Here is a 17,076-nt window from a genome sequence, read left to right as displayed (position 1 = left end):
TAAAATATTTGTTTGCGTATACTGTTCAGATATATTAGTGAAAGAAATGTTTTATTTAATGACGCACTCAACACATTTTATTTACGGTTATATGGCGTCAGACATATGGTTACGGACCACACAGATTTTGAGAGGAAACCTGCTGTCGCCACTACATGGGCTACTCTTCCGATTAGCAGCAAGGGATCTTTTATTTGCACTTCCCACAGGCGGGATAGCACAAACCATGGCCTTTTTTGAACCAGTTATGGATCACTGGTCGGTGCAAGTGGTTTACACCTACCCATTAAGCCTTGTGGAGCACTCACTCAGGGTTTGGAGTCGGTATCTGGATTAAAAATCCCATGCCTCGACTGGGATCGAACCCAGTACCTACCAGCCTGTAGGCCGATGGCCTACAACGACACCACCGAGGCCGGTAGATATATTAGTGAGTCAGAATGAAACATCACTTTGTTAAGACTATTGTGCTTCAATTTTTATGTTTTGTGGACAGCTACATGTAGTTTACAGATAGGGTGTGTAAGCGGTGGCACTAATACAGCAATTGCCTGAGAATATTGAAATGTGGCCTCCAAGGACAGATTGCTGCCTATTTTCATTTGTTTAATGATTAGTTCATCACCGACTACTGGATGTAAAAAATTAAATGGATAATTAATTCTGACCCATAGTCTTCAGAGGAAGCTCTCTACATGTTTCAAAGCAGCAAGTCATCTTTTATATGATCTTTCCTTGGACAGGAACGAACATACCACTGCCTTTGATAGATATTCACTTATACAGCAGTATCTCTAAAATATCGGTGAATCACTTGTATTTCACTAATTATACTTCACTTATACAGTGTTTTTTGTAAAATATCGGTGAATCACTTATATTTCACCTATACTTCACTTATACAGCAGTTTCTGTTAAGTATTAGTGAATCGCTTATACTTCACTTATATTTCACCTATACTTCACTTATACAGCAGTTTCTGTTAAGTATTAGTGAATCGCTTATACTTCACTTATATTTCACCTATACTTCAATTACACAACAGTATTAGTGAATCGCTTATACTTCACTTATATTTCACCTATACTTCAATTACACAACAGTATTAGTGAATCGCTTATACTTCACTTATATTTCACCTATACTTCACTTATACAGCAGTTTCTGTTAAATATTGGTGAATCACTTATACCTCACTTATATTTCACTTATACAGCAGTTTCTGTTACACTTATACTTCACTTATAAGTCACTTATATATATCTAACACTTCTGTTAAATATAAGTGAATGACTTACACTTCACTTATATATATATAGTTAACACTTCACCTATATGTCACATATACTTTGTATAAGTGATACCTCATTTGCATACAAAATCCTAATCGTTTACTTATAAGTCACTTATACTTGAAAAGTATTAACGACTTATACTTCACTTATAAGTGAAAAATATAAGACACTCCTTCGTAAAATCAGTATAACACACACACACGCTCGTATAATAATCTCTATGTATTGTAGTTATTAACAATTTCATTCAGACTTTAGTATTCCGACAGATGTTTTAGACTGATTTTCTTGCTCGGGCAATACAATAATCCTGACACTCCTTCGTAAAATCAGTATAACACACACACACGCTCGTATAATAATCTCTATGTATTGTAGTTGTTAACAATTTCATTCAGACTTTAGTATTCCGACAGATGTTTTAGACTGATTTTCTCGCTCGAGCAATACAATAATCCTGACACTCCTTCGTAAAATCAGTGTAACACACACACACGCTCGTATAATAATCTCTATGTATTGTAGTGTTAACAATTTCATTCAGACTTTAGTATTCCGACAGATGTTTTAGACTGATTTTCTCGCTCGAGCAATACAATAATCCTGACACTCCTTCGTAAAATCAGTATAAACACACACACACGCTCGTATAATAATCTCTATGTATTGTAGTTGTTAACAATTTCATTCAGACTTTAGTATTCCGACAGATGTTTTAGACTGATTTTCTCGCTCGGGCAATACAATAATCCTGACACTCCTTCGTAAAATCAGTATAACACACACACACACGCTCGTATAATAATCTCTATGTATTGTAGTTGTTAACAATTTCATTCAGACTTTAGTATTCCGACAGATGTTTTAGACTGATTTTCTCGCTCGGGCAATACAATAATCCTGACACTCCTTCGTAAAATCAGTATAACACACACACACGCTCGTATAATAATCTCTATGTATTGTAGTTGTTAACAATTTCATTCAGACTTTAGTATTCCGACAGATGTTTTAGACTGATTTTCTCGCTCGAGCAATACAATAATCCTGACACTCCTTCGTAAAATCAGTATAACACACACACACGCTCGTATAATAATCTCTATGTATTGTAGTTGTTAACAATTTCATTCAGACTTTAGTATTCCGACACATGTTTTAGACTGATTTTCTCGCTCGAGCAATACAATAATCCTGACACTCCTTCGTAAAATCAGTATAACACACACACACGCTCGTATAATAATCTCTATGTATTGTAGTTGTTAACAATTTCATTCAGACTTTAGTATTCCGACAGATGTTTTAGACTGATTTTCTCGCTCGAGCATACAATAATCCTGACACCCCTTCGTAAAATCAGTATAACACACACACACGCTCGTATAATAATCTCTATGTATTGTAGTTGTTAACAATTTCATTCAGACTTTAGTATTCCGACAGATGTTTTAGACTGATTTTCTCGCTCGAGCAATACAATAATCCTGACACTCCTTCGTAAAATCAGTATAACACACACACACGCTCGTATAATAATCTCTATGTATTGTAGTTGTTAACAATTTCATTCAGACTTTAGTATTCCGACAGATGTTTTAGACTGATTTTCTCGCTCGAGCAATACAATAATCCTGACACTCCTTCGTAAAATCAGTATGACACACACACACGCTCGTATAATAATCTCTATGTATTGTAGTTGTTAACAATTTCATTCAGACTTTAGTATTCCGACAGATGTTTTAGACTGATTTTCTCGCTCGAGCAATACAATAATCCTGACACTCCTTCGTAAAATCAGTATAACACACACACACGCTCGTATAATAATCTCTATGTATTGTAGTTGTTAACAATTTCATTCAGACTTTAGTATTCCGACAGATGTTTTAGACTGATTTTCTCGCTCGAGCAATACAATAATCCTGACACTCCTTCGTAAAATCAGTATAACACACACACACGCTCGTATAATAATATCTATGTATTGTAGTTGTTAACAATTTCATTCAGACTTTAGTATTCCGACACATGTTTTAGACTGATTTTCTCGCTCGAGCAATACAATAATCCTGACACTCCTTCGTAAAATCAGTATAACACACACACACGCTCGTATAATAATCTCTATGTATTGTAGTTGTTAACAATTTCATTCAGACTTTAGTATTCCGACACATGTTTTAGACTGATTTTCTCGCTCGAGCAATACAATAATCCTGACACCCCTTCGTAAAATCAGTATAACACACACACACGCTCGTATAATAATCTCTATGTATTGTAGTTGTTAACAATTTCATTCAGACTTTAGTATTCCGACAGATGTTTTAGACTGATTTTCTCGCTCGAGCAATACAATAATCCTGACACTCCTTCGTAAAATCAGTATAACACACACACACGCTCGTATAATAATCTCTATGTATTGTAGTTGTTAACAATTTCATTCAGACTTTAGTATTCCGACAGATGTTTTAGACTGATTTTCTCGCTCGAGCAATACAATAATCCTGACACTCCTTCGTAAAATCAGTATAACACACACACACACGCTCGTATAATAATCTCTATGTATTGTAGTTGTTAACAATTTCATTCAGACTTTAGTATTCCGACAGATGTTTTAGACTGATTTTCTCGCTCGAGCAATACAATAATCCTGACACTCCTTCGTAAAATCAGTATGACACACACACACGCTCGTATAATAATCTCTATGTATTGTAGTTGTTAACAATTTCATTCAGACTTTAGTATTCCGACAGATGTTTTAGACTGATTTTCTCGCTCGAGCAATACAATAATCCTGACACTCCTTCGTAAAATCAGTATAACACACACACACGCTCGTATAATAATCTCTATGTATTGTAGTTGTTAACAATTTCATTCAGACTTTAGTATTCCGACAGATGTTTTAGACTGATTTTCTCGCTCGAGCAATACAATAATCCTGACACTCCTTCGTAAAATCAGTATAACACACACACACGCTCGTATAATAATCTCTATGTATTGTAGTTGTTAACAATTTCATTCAGACTTTAGTATTCCGACAGATGTTTTAGACTGATTTTCTCGCTCGAGCAATACAATAATCCTGACACTCCTTCGTAAAATCAGTATAACACACACACACGCTCGTATAATAATCTCTATGTATTGTAGTTGTTAACAATTTCATTCAGACTTTAGTATTCCGACAGATGTTTTAGACTGATTTTCTCGCTCGAGCAATACAATAATCCTGACACTCCTTCGTAAATCAGTATGACACACACACACGCTCGTATAATAATCTCTATGTATTGTAGTTGTTAACAATTTCATTCAGACTTTAGTATTCCGACAGATGTTTTAGACTGATTTTCTCGCTCGGGCAATACAATAATCCTGACACTCCTTCGTAAAATCAGTATAACACACACACACGCTCGTATAATAATCTCTATGTATTGTAGTTATTAACAATTTCATTCAGACTTTAGTATTCCGACACATGTTTTAGACTGATTTTCTCGCTCGGGCAATACAATAATCCTGACACTCCTTCGTAAAATCAGTATAACACACACACACGCTCGTATAATAATCTCTATGTATTGTAGTTATTAACAATTTCATTCAGACTTTAGTATTCCGACAGATGTTTTAGACTGATTTTCTCGCTCGAGCAATACAATAATCCTGACACTCCTTCGTAAAATCAGTATAACACACACACACGCTCGTATAATAATCTCTATGTATTGTAGTTGTTAACAATTTCATTCAGACTTTAGTATTCCGACAGATGTTTTAGACTGATTTTCTCGCTCGAGCAATACAATAATCCTGACACTCCTTGGTAAAATCAGTATAACACACACACACGCTCGTATAATAATCTCTATGTATTGTAGTTATTAACAATTTCATTCAGACTTTAGTATTCCGACAGATGTTTTAGACTGATTTTCTCGCTCGAGCAATACAATAATCCTGACACTCTTTCGTAAAATCAGTACGACACACACACTCATATAAGAATCTCTATTTATTGTAGTTGTTAACAATTTCATTCAGACTTTAGTATTCCGACAGATGTTTTAGACTGATTTTCATATACTTGATGTGCAGCATGCAAGCCAGTAGATAATGTTATATTGCAACAGTTGTAATTTGCGACCAGTCTAAACTAAATGCTCAATATAAAAGTCAAGCCAAAACGTTTTTTTAAAATATGCACGGACTACTGGGGGCGGCTAAATTATCTACTGGTATTTTATCTCTAAAGGATATATATTAGACATAATATTTTACAAATGTTGAAAATGGTGTTAATGTAAACAGGAATCCAAAAGTGTAACAAAATTTGAAAAATACTAACATCACTTAATGAGCTTTAAAAAACAAACATTTGGAAGGTCACTGTAGTGTAGAATACCATCGATAAGGTGAAAGTGACTTACAGGGCTAAAAATTCAGCTTTTTTCACGAGATTCCAAACATTTGGAACGTCACTGTAGTGTAGAATACCATCGATACGGTGAAAGTGACTTCAGCTTTTTTCACGAGATTCCAAACATTTGGAACGTCACTGTAGTGTAGAATACCATCGATAAGGTGAAAGTGACTTCAGCTTTTTTCACGAGATTCCAAACATTTTCAGAGATCTGTATCAACAGTGTTAGTATATAGAATTCTGTGTTATATGCTTCTAACTGTATGAGTCATTCTACAAAAAGTGTCACTTTTATGTCCCTGCACAATTTCGTTTTTATTTATATATAGCAAACTAAATTTGTTGTCTTTAACGATACTTAGCTTATTATATATATATAATAATATCATCCTGTCGTAGCATTTTTTCCTCTCTGGTAGTCAGCTTTGATAGAGATTTTATTCGAGATTAGTAAAATGTCATTGGTGTTACCTGTCCCTAGCACAACACTATACATAACATGCACTGTTAAAATATATAACAGAAGACACAACACAGAATACCTTTAATGTAATACATACTGATGGCTGACTTACTAAACAAGGAATCTTGTAAATATTTTCCATATTCAAAAGATGGTGGGCAATATAAGTTTTATGTCATTGGTGTTACTGTATATACTTATTATAGAAAACAAAAGAAACTAAATGCTCTCTGGATGAAACATTCCACCAGTAGATATTGGCTATCAAACTTATTTGTCTAAAATAGTAGACATGCATATATGAACAGTTGTGAATAGTTTTCTTTAAATGTCATGAATGTGTTGTCAAAATATAAAAATATGTTTATTCACTGTCATTGGTGTTATAATCGTATTTATGTAATGGTTAATAATTTTATTAACATTTTTAAGAAAATTTTTGTACGTTATTGTAGACATCGTATGTCTGCTACAACATGCACTTTTTCAGTTTTCTCCACTGTTTCTTTATATTTAGAGAGCATGGATTTATTATGCACTTACATGTATTTTTCTTTGGTGTTACCTGTCATTGATGTTACCAGGTACTGAGTAACACCAATGGCCATTAGTAACACCAATGACAATGTGTTTTAATAAGATGCCGTTTTCCTCACTTTGCATATTTTTGAAGATGATTTGAAAATTAAAGGGACTTGTGCAGTGCAGCATCATAGTTGCATAATGGCACGTTGGGTAAAATAAATGTTTTGTTGGAATGTAAAGAGTATATCTTCAACGTCCCTAACTGCGTTGTGCTTTGTTCGCGCAATTAACATCAGATTTGTTGTCGTCTGCTTGTCGTGTGAGGTTTTTCTTCACAGTTAGTGAAGATTTCCATTAACAATAAAGTTCAGACAAGTAAGTATCTAAATACAAAACTTTGCAAACCCCTAAAACCATTAAGTTTACTATAGTCTGTCCCATCCTTCTACAAAAGTGTTTTTTGCTTATAATTTCAGTTTGGTTTGACATAAAAAGACAAGTAAAAGTGTTTTGGAAATAAAAAATAAATACTATTTTTGTGTCCACTTTACAAAACAATCGGCTCAGAAATAAATAGCATGTAGTAAATTTCATAGTATGAAAAAAAAGCGTTCCCTGTGGAACCGTTGGTAAAACGTGGACCACACCGGAACGCTAGACCAACTGATTTTTTCCTTTTAAAAAAACAATTATTAAACAAAGTGTTCATCCACTGTGCATTTATAGTTCAGAAATATATATTTATCATGTAGTTGCTTTTAAAAACTGAAAATGTCGAACGGCACATGCGCGAAGTTATTTTTCCAAATGCTAAACACAGTTAGAAACTACTAACCTTTCCTGTTTAAGAGGTTAACTTTATCATAAAGAAAAGTTAAAATCATACTGAATATGTATTACCAAGTTGTAGTCAAATATGGGAAAATTAAATTACGTATGTTTTCATTTCAAATAAAGGCTATTTAAATTTTATTTAAAACAATATTGAAAATCCTGCATTAAAATAGTTTTTCAATTAACAGGAAATAGTTAACTCTTTTGAATAATGACGCAGTTCGTATGATTTATTTCTTGAATAGTGACCTAATTTGTTTCATTTGCTGTATAGTGTATGTACTGAAGGTGTCCTCGTTTTCTGGAAATATTTGGAACATTTAACGTAGAGCTTTGCAGCAGTTAAGTAGAAGCAAAAGTAGGATTACAACTTTTTACTCATTATTGGGAATACAAGTATGCAGTAAAATAAATGTTGAGCCTTAATATAAACTATGAAAGTAACTACATAAATTAATGAATGCATAAATCTTTAATTTAATATTTAAACAAAATTAAAATTTTGTATCTTAATTTAGTATATTTTTTAAACTGTGTGACCGGCCGTATCAATACAGAAACACACAATTATTCTAATAGGCTTTTAACTCTCTCCGTCCGGTTGTCGAGTGTACTCGACTTTAGCCGTTTCACTGTGAAATCCGGTTGTCGAGTTCACTCGACAATCGAAGTAAGGTATTCCCTGATTACTATAAATAGCCCTGTATAGACTATTTATAAGCTACCTTCTGCGCATGTACGGATGAATGGTCCAACTTCCTTCCTGTATCGAAAAATCAAATGCTTACATGAAATTTTTTTACTTTTTTATCTGTTGAAATCCTTTATCGCGAATCGATTTTTTTTGGCCCAAATAAACATGGCGGCCGACGAAGATGCTATTTGGAGAGAATTCTTTGATGATAGCGATTCAGATGAAGATTTGTTGAAGGTTTTATGGCGAGTGATATCGATGGAGAAATGGATAGTGAAGATTTTTCGGAATCTGATGTTGACGTTCCGACACCAGGTGTTTCATTATCGGATTCGTTTGAGGATTCTTGGCTTCCGCGATTCGACAAACGGACCGGCGTTTTGCTCGATACAGATGGAACAGAAACTGCGTTTGAAATATTTTGTAAGTTTCTTGACGAAGATTTCATTTCGATGCTAACAATTCAAACGAACTTGTACGCAGAACAGTATTTTGAAAAGCACCCCAAAGATACATTACCGCCTTGTTCTACAACACGTGGATGGGTACCTGTAGTGAACACTGAAATGAAATCATTTTTGGGTATTTTGTTGTTCATGGGCGCTGTCAAGTTGCCCAATTATGCTTCCTATTGGTCAACAAATGCATTGACCCAAATGAAAGGATTTCGAGAGATCATGAGCCGTGATCGCTGGCAAATAATATGGATGTTTTTCCATGTGTGTGATAACACAACAAACCTTCCAAGAGACCATCCAAACCATGACCCAACTTTCAAAATCCGCCCTGTTGTTGATAAACTGATTGAAAGATTTCGCGACATTTATTACCCCGAGAAAGAACTTTCTGTGGATGAAAGCCTTATTGCATTCAAGGGCCGTTCATCTATGGGTCAGTATATCCCACAGAAGCCACATAAATGGGGACTGAAAGCATGGGTACTGTGTGAATCCTCGACAGGATATTGCTACAACTGGTTTATGTATGTTGGACGAAAACAAAACACAGAGGTGGGACTAACTAATTCAGTTGTCATGCAGTTGTGTGAAGTTGTCAAGGATGCAGGACATCATGTATACATGGACAATTTTTTTTCTTCACCACAATTGTTCAAAGATTTATCAGAATGCAGTGTTGGAGCTTGCAGCACTCTACGGGCAAACCGACGCGGAACTCCGCCTCAAATACAGAGAGCTAAGTTGAAAAAAGGAGACGACCCAATGTTTGTTCGGGACGACAAGTGTTTATTCATTGCCTGGATGGACAAGAAGCAGGTAAATGTGCTGTCTACCATCAACAAGTACATTCGATGCAGGGACCCAGCCAATAACAACAGGAGAGAGATCAACAAACCAAAAGCTATCGAGTGTTACAACCAGTTTATGGGTGGAGTGGATTTATTGGATCAAAAGATTTGGACCTATCTTGGTGTGCACAGAACAGTAAAATGGTGGAAAAAGGTGTTCCTCTATTTATTGGAACTGGCATTTGTGAATTTCACAGTTGTCTGGAAACGGTTGCATCCAGGTGTGAAACTGGACAAATACAAACTACGTCTTTCCATCATTTCGTCGCTTGTAGCAACACACGATCGTGCCACAACTGCCAAGCCAAGATACAGCATTGACGATGTTCCAACAAGACTGGAAAACAAACGCCATTTCACCGGGATCAACAACAACAAGACAAAAAGTGGAGCTCAGGCATTTCCGGATTGTGTTGTGTGTTCGGATCGAAAAGTTCCAAAAGGTCGACATCAAACACAGTATATCTGCAAACAATGTGATAAACCTATGTGTCCTTATCCTTGTTTTGAAGGGTACCACACATTGCTGAGTTTCAAAATTCAGTGCACAAAGGACTTGCATAAAGAGTAACTGACAAATAAAACATTGTGAGTAGAAATGTGGCAAAATTTGTTTACCGTGTGTATTTATTTTTTTCAAATTTATGTACAACATTTATAATTTCAAAAAATTTCACTACAAATATTTACAATTGTAGAAAATTATATTAGTAATAAATCTTTCATTACATGTTGTGGTATTATTCCAATAATTAATAAGTTATAATCATTTTTAATGAACCACTACTAATTTCCTCCATTTCACAAAAGGAGCCAGTTTTTGGAACCTGGCGGGCAAAATTTTGTCCAGGTTGGAGAGAGTTAATAGTTGTAGGCTGAAGAAGAAAAAAAACAGAAGAAAAAAAACATTGAAAGGAGCTCAATCATGGATTTAGTGGGCCTTGTTTCTCTAAATATGCATTATAAATGAAACTTACATTCATTTGGAATAACAAACCTAGTTATTGTATGATCTAAAATATTTTAATTGAACTACGATTGAGGGAATTCCATGATACGCTTGTTTTTTTAAATTTGGAACTCTTCTTGTGATGAGATCTGAAAAATACGGAAAAACAGACTCGTAGTGATGAAACTATATATATGACAACCGTATAATGTATTTTCAGATTTTATATAAACGATCACCGTGTATAAAGACTTGGCAAATGATGGCCGGCTATATATATATCGCAAATAATAAAAAATATATTATTTCATGACGAAAATAACCGCGAATACGCTGAAATAAAATAATAAACAGTCGGAACATGAACTCACCATTTATTATTATTATTATTATTATTAGGCGCGTGTGCAAGTTATTTTGACTGGTTCACAAAGTAGTATTTCGGTTTTAATGTACAGCGTAAAAAAACAGTGTATTGTTGCATGTTCTGTCTCCAAAGGTTGGCTAGTTATTACTTAACCCAGTTGAATCCAGTTCTACGTGCAGTGACAAGTTCAGTCTGCCGTTTGTGCATGTGTGCATGCATGTTAATCTTGCATTTTAATAGTCAAAACTCCTCCAGATAAAACATCGCCCCTCCACCCCAAAAAGGTAGTAGTAGGCTAATAATAATAATACTAGTAGTAGTAGTAGTAGTAATAGGAATAATAATTGTGTATTATTATTATCATTATTATGTAATTGTGTATTATTATTATTATTATTATTATTATGTAATTTTGTATTATTATTATTATTATCATTATTATGTAATTGTGTATTATTATTATTATTATTATTATTATTATAATGTTGGTAAAATCACACCGCGGTGGGGTGGGGTGGGTGTGATTGCGGTTGTTACAAAAACATGACATAAATTTAGAGGGGGACCCGGGAGTGGTCTCAGCTTTACTATAGCCTATAAAAAATGTATTTTGAGTTGTATTGCCCCTTGCAATTTTGAGCATTTGAAATGTGACTAAATACAGCAAAATAACCTTTTAGTTATATTTACATGTATTTACGGTAAAATTAACTTTTTTAAAAAATTTACGTAAGCAGCCTCAAAATTAAAATCAGTGAAAACTTATTAAGTTCAAGCCCTGTTATTAGTTTGTGTACTGTTCATAGTTAGTTTCTCTTTCAGTTAATCTACCTCAGCCGCTGATAATTTGAAAATTGTTATTTTTATTTATTCATCATCATCATTATTATTATTATTAATTTATTTATTTATTATATAATTAATTTTTTGTTAGTACTGTAGGGACAATATGATGCTATTCATATATCTATGGAAAACGTACACAAATTCATATACTCCCCCACCCCCGCTCCTGTTCAGAAAATGCACTGTTCGTACAGTACTTAGTATGTATTCCTCCTGTTCCAGATGGTTCGGTAATATGGATCAATCAAATACATGTACTTATTTACTGCCTATATACATTTTTGCTGTGAATATAGCCAGGCCTCATTAGTGGAGGCTATAGACACGGCCTTCGTATATATAGTCACATGGTATATAAACACCGTCAAGTTCAGAGTATTCTTTAAAAATGTAACAGGGTCATTATCAAATAAAGTCCCATTTTGATGTTGCCAGCCTTTAGGAGCTAATTTTTACAATAATACTCACAACATTTTCATGATTTGTAACTAAACTCATTTACTAAAAATATTTCAGAGACAAATGTTACTCTGTTGCCAAGTTTCGTGTCAGTACCGTAACGCGACGTTAACAGAAGCAACATTAATATAACGTATGTTGATTTCAGTAAAGTTATTGTCTGTTGATTTGAAAGTTGTCATAACCAGTATTTCACGAGCACTGCAGGAAAAATCGTTTGTGTGATTACAAAGTTTTGGTCAATTTGCTACTAAAGGTGGAATTAGTAGGTTTATTTAACGTCAGTACCGTAACACAGATTCGCAATGGATTCTTTGAGTTTGGCGTTTATATACAGCATTTTTAAAAATAAAATATCAGTGAATCACTTATACTTCACTTATACAGCAATGTTTGTAAATATCAGTGAATCACTTATACTTCACTATACAGCAATGTTTGTAAATATCAGTGAATCACTTATACTTCACCTATACTTTACTTATACAGCAGTTTCTGTTAAATATCAGTGAATCACTTATAGTTATACTTCACTTATATTTCACTTATACTTGACTTATAGTGGGGTTTTTTGTAAAATATCAGTGAATCACTTATACTTCACTTATACAGCAATGTTTGTAAATATCAGTGAATCACTTATACTTCACTTATATTTCACTTATACAGCATTTTTTGTAAAATATCAGTGAATCACTTATACTTCACTATACAGCAATGTTTGTAAATATCAGTGAATCACTTATACTTCACCTATACTTTACTTATACAGCAGTTTCTGTTAAATATCAGTGAATCATTTATACTTCACTTATATTTCACTTATAAGTCACTTATATATATCTAACACTTCTGTTAAATATAAGCGAATGACTTACACTTCACTTATATATATGGTTAACACTTCACCTATATGTCACATATACTTTGTATAAGTGATACCTCATTTGCATACAAAATCCTAATCGTTTACTTATAAGTCACTTATACTTGAAAAGTATTAACGACTTATACTTCACTTATAAGTGAAAAATATAAGTCATTTCGGTAAGGGTATAAATGACCATATAACTATGTAAAAAAGAATGGCGTATTGGGTATGGCACCATGAAGCATTGCATACAGCTATGCATTTTAAGTAAACAGTGTCATTTCTGTAAAATGTAGTCAGTACCATAACGTCAGTGCCATAACATATTTTTTCATTACTGTACTAACACATTATTACACAACAACTGACATAATGGCCGGTATAAATATTTTAATTTTATATATATTCTCAGCAAACAATAAGTATGCATCGATTGGCAATTGTTGCACGATTTCATATGGTATTTCATCTTGGTAAGTACTATCCTGTTGTGGGATGGTGCATAGATAAAAATACATTGCTACTAATTAATTTTTAGCAGGTTCCCTCTCAATAATTATGTCAAAATTACCTGTTTGACATCCAATAGCCAATGATTAATAAATCAATGTGCTCTAGTGGTGTCTTTAAACAAAACAAACGTACTTTTTTGTATAGACAATGAATCCATGACGTTTTTTTCCCCATTTTTGACCTGTTGCGCCCCATGTACCAGTTCGCCCCCAAACCCCCCCCCCCCCCTGTTTGCTTGTCTCCCCCCAACTATTTGTCAGTTCGCCCCCAAATCCCAATTATTTGTTACTTTTAAACAATTACTGTATTGTTTCTTTAGAGGCATGTTAAACCATGTGTGTGTGTGTGTGTTTCTTTTCTTAGAGGGGAGGGATTGTCGTCTTTCCACGATTTGGTTGGATCCTGAGTCAAAACTTCATTTTATTTGTATTATTATTACATGTATTATTATTTAGGGTGTTTTTTAAAATTATTTTCTTTTTCTGTTTTTGCCAATGCAGGCGCATATGAAATAATGTTAGCGGGGGGGTGGGGGGGGGGTTCTAGACTGACGAGCTACGTTTATGAGGGTGGGGGGTTACAAAACAATGTACACAGGCGCATGTGCAGAACATTGAGTACCGGTGTCTAGACTGGTGAGATGTTTTTAGGGAATGTCGGGTCATGCTTCGCAATTTTTTTTTTTTTTTAAAGAAAATTCGGGAAGGGGGAGGAGGGTAGACCCTGAAGCACACCCCTGTGCACACGCGCCTGCAATATAATTATGTTTGCGGCTTAATTTACCAGCGGCCCAAACGATCGCAGGTCTGCAAGCTGCTTTGTTAATCGATTTCCAAAAGGAACTAGGGTTCAGGTTTTATTTGAGGCTGTTTTTGTTGTGGATATATTCCCGCTAGCCCCCATTTACATTTTCTTCACTATCTGTAACAATAGCATTATACATGTATGTTTACCACCGATTTGACAAATGATCGTTAGTCATTTCGTCTGCGTTGGGAGTGATTTTCGATAGGAACGTACGCAGGCACGTGGTAACAATATCCGGGTGTGGGGGTTTGGAGCACAATCTCTAATGGAGGGGGCTCAGTCTCTAGTGGGGGAGGGAACAGAAGCCAATTTTTAAAAATCTGTATTTATATATAGGACAAAACAAAAAAAAACCGTACATATTCGTCCACAAGTGGAAAAATCAATCAGTCAATCAATAAAGTAAAAAATAAATGAGATGACGAAGATTGGTTTCATCCACACTTCATTTATTTTGTTTTTAATTTATGATATTTGGACTGTCTTTGGATTTCTTTGTCTTTTTCAGGTATTTAATACAGTAAGTTCAAAGCCAAATAATAAGAAGACAAAGAAGAAAGACCGTTACAGTAGTGTCTGATATATTTTATGTATTTATAGAATAAAATAAAATTATCAAGATATATTAACCAAAAATGCATTTAATGGTTAAAGAATTTAACCCACCCCAATAATGAATAATGAAATTAAATATCCCAGAATGCACCCACAGACATCTTGAATTAACAAAAAAGAGAGAAGAAAGTCAGTACATCATTTATGTGGCATGTAATCGGAGGAGGGGACTTTATTTTCACCAAAGTGAGTTACAGACTCTATTCCTACCCTCACCCCCCCAAAACAATTACTCCACCCAATAATTATTTACCGTTATGCTACCCACAACTGATACTGCCACAACCCCACCCCCGCCCCTTTTTCTGACCCAGGTAGATGCGTACGTCTCTTCTTATCATCGGAACGAGTACTACAATTGCAATGCCTTCAAACCCCCCCCCCCCCCCCCCGTATGGTCATTTTTTTTAAATAACCCTATAAATGTAGAACTCCACCAAACTCATAAATGTTAACAATGTTATACTGTTTGCTTGGTGAACCATTCTAAAATACGCCAAAATTCCTTCAAGAAGGGGCGAGATTTAGCTCAGTCAATTGAGCGCTCGCTTGAGGTGTTTGCGTCGCAGGATCGAACCACCTGTGTGTGTGTGTGTGTGTGTGTGTGTGTGTGTGTATATAGGTGTGCGCCCCCTCCCCCCCCTCCCTTTTGGCAGCTTCCTACGGCCACTGCTGGGTTAGCCTAATATATTTTTAATTGTGCTGTTCTAAGTCAAATTTTAATATATTTTTCTTTGAAGTCATTTAATATTTGGTTTTAATAATTTCTCTTAACTAATGGTTACACAGTGATTAATTTTTGAACAACTGGCCCGATTTGCATGCTTGGCAACGTCGATTCAACCGATTGTCACATACAATGAAGGTGGCATGCTGCAACAGTGTGACGTCATCTGATCTCTCTCTCTCACACACACACACACGATTAGACCATACTGCTCGGGGAGATCAAACATCGAAACAAACGGAGCCTATGATTTTGTTTATTCAAATTATTGCATTGACTTTTTAAAATCATCCCTAAAAACGTAGTTAGTATTATTTAGCACAATTAATTTATTAATTTATATCCAAAAGATAATAATTATTGCGAAGACTAATCGTCGAACAGTGCACTGGCTACTACTTAATCCATTATGGTGACCCAGACAATGTTAGAACTGTCCCTGATACAAGACGCACGAGCTGCTTGAGAAATATACATCGTTTTAGTTTTGACTTGGGCTTGTAGGTCAAAGAAAAAGCCGACATGAAATTGAGAACGTTTTATCATCTAAGCCAAATCGCAGTTATTTTCGTGTTACTACGTAATATTTGTAAAGTTTGTTTGTTTTATTTAACGACGCCACTAGAGCACATTGATCTTTTTTATCTTATCATCGGCTATTGGACGTCAAACATATGGTCATTCTGGCAATATTTTATGTTTTTTAGAGGAAACCCGCTGGTGCCACATAGGCTACTCTTTTTACGATAGGCAGCAAGGGATCTTTTATTTGTGCTTCCCACAGACAGAATAGCACAAACCATGGCCTTTGTTGAACCAGTTATGGATCACTGGTTGGTGCAAGTGGTTTACACCTACCCATTGAGCCCCGCGGAGCACTCACTCAGGGTTTGGAGTCGGTATCTGGATTAAAAATCCCATGCCTCGACTGGGATCCGAACCCAGTACCTACCAGCCTGTAGACCGATGGCCTAACCACGACGCCACCGAAGCCGGTACATACTATTTATTTATATTACTCGTTTTTACTGTGGTGTTCTTTAAAAATTTACCATTTATGAACATTTATCTGTACTTTAATATTGTTAGAAGTTAAAGTGCATTGTTTAATGACACCACTAGAATGCATTGATCATAGGCTATTGGATGTCAAACACCACGTTGTCATCAGAAGAAACCCCGCTACATTTTTTTTCTGATGCAGCAAGGGATCTTTTTTATGCTCTTTCCCACAGACAGGAAAATACATATGACAGCCTTTGACCAGATGTGGTGCACTAGTTCGAACGAGAAAAAAAATCCAATCAGGTGAATGGATACACCGAGGTGGTTCGATCATGCGACCCAAGCACCG

General features: G+C 35.0%; 1 protein-coding gene across 1 annotated transcript; it reads left to right on the top strand.

The window, feature by feature from the left end:
* Nucleotides 1-8,528: 8,528 nt before the first annotated feature.
* LOC121377809 (piggyBac transposable element-derived protein 4-like) lies at nt 8,529-10,139 on the top strand. Its single transcript, XM_041505909.1, has one exon. The coding sequence runs from the start codon at nt 8,529-8,531 to the stop codon at nt 10,137-10,139; it is 1,611 nt and encodes a 536-aa protein (XP_041361843.1).
* Nucleotides 10,140-17,076: the final 6,937 nt, after the last annotated feature.

This window comes from Gigantopelta aegis, chromosome 7 (assembly GCF_016097555.1).
Source record: "Gigantopelta aegis isolate Gae_Host chromosome 7, Gae_host_genome, whole genome shotgun sequence".
Taxonomy (NCBI): Eukaryota; Metazoa; Mollusca; class Gastropoda; order Neomphalida; family Peltospiridae; genus Gigantopelta; species Gigantopelta aegis.
Note: the sequence above shows the minus strand (reverse complement) of the source record. Positions and strands in the feature narration are given on the sequence as shown.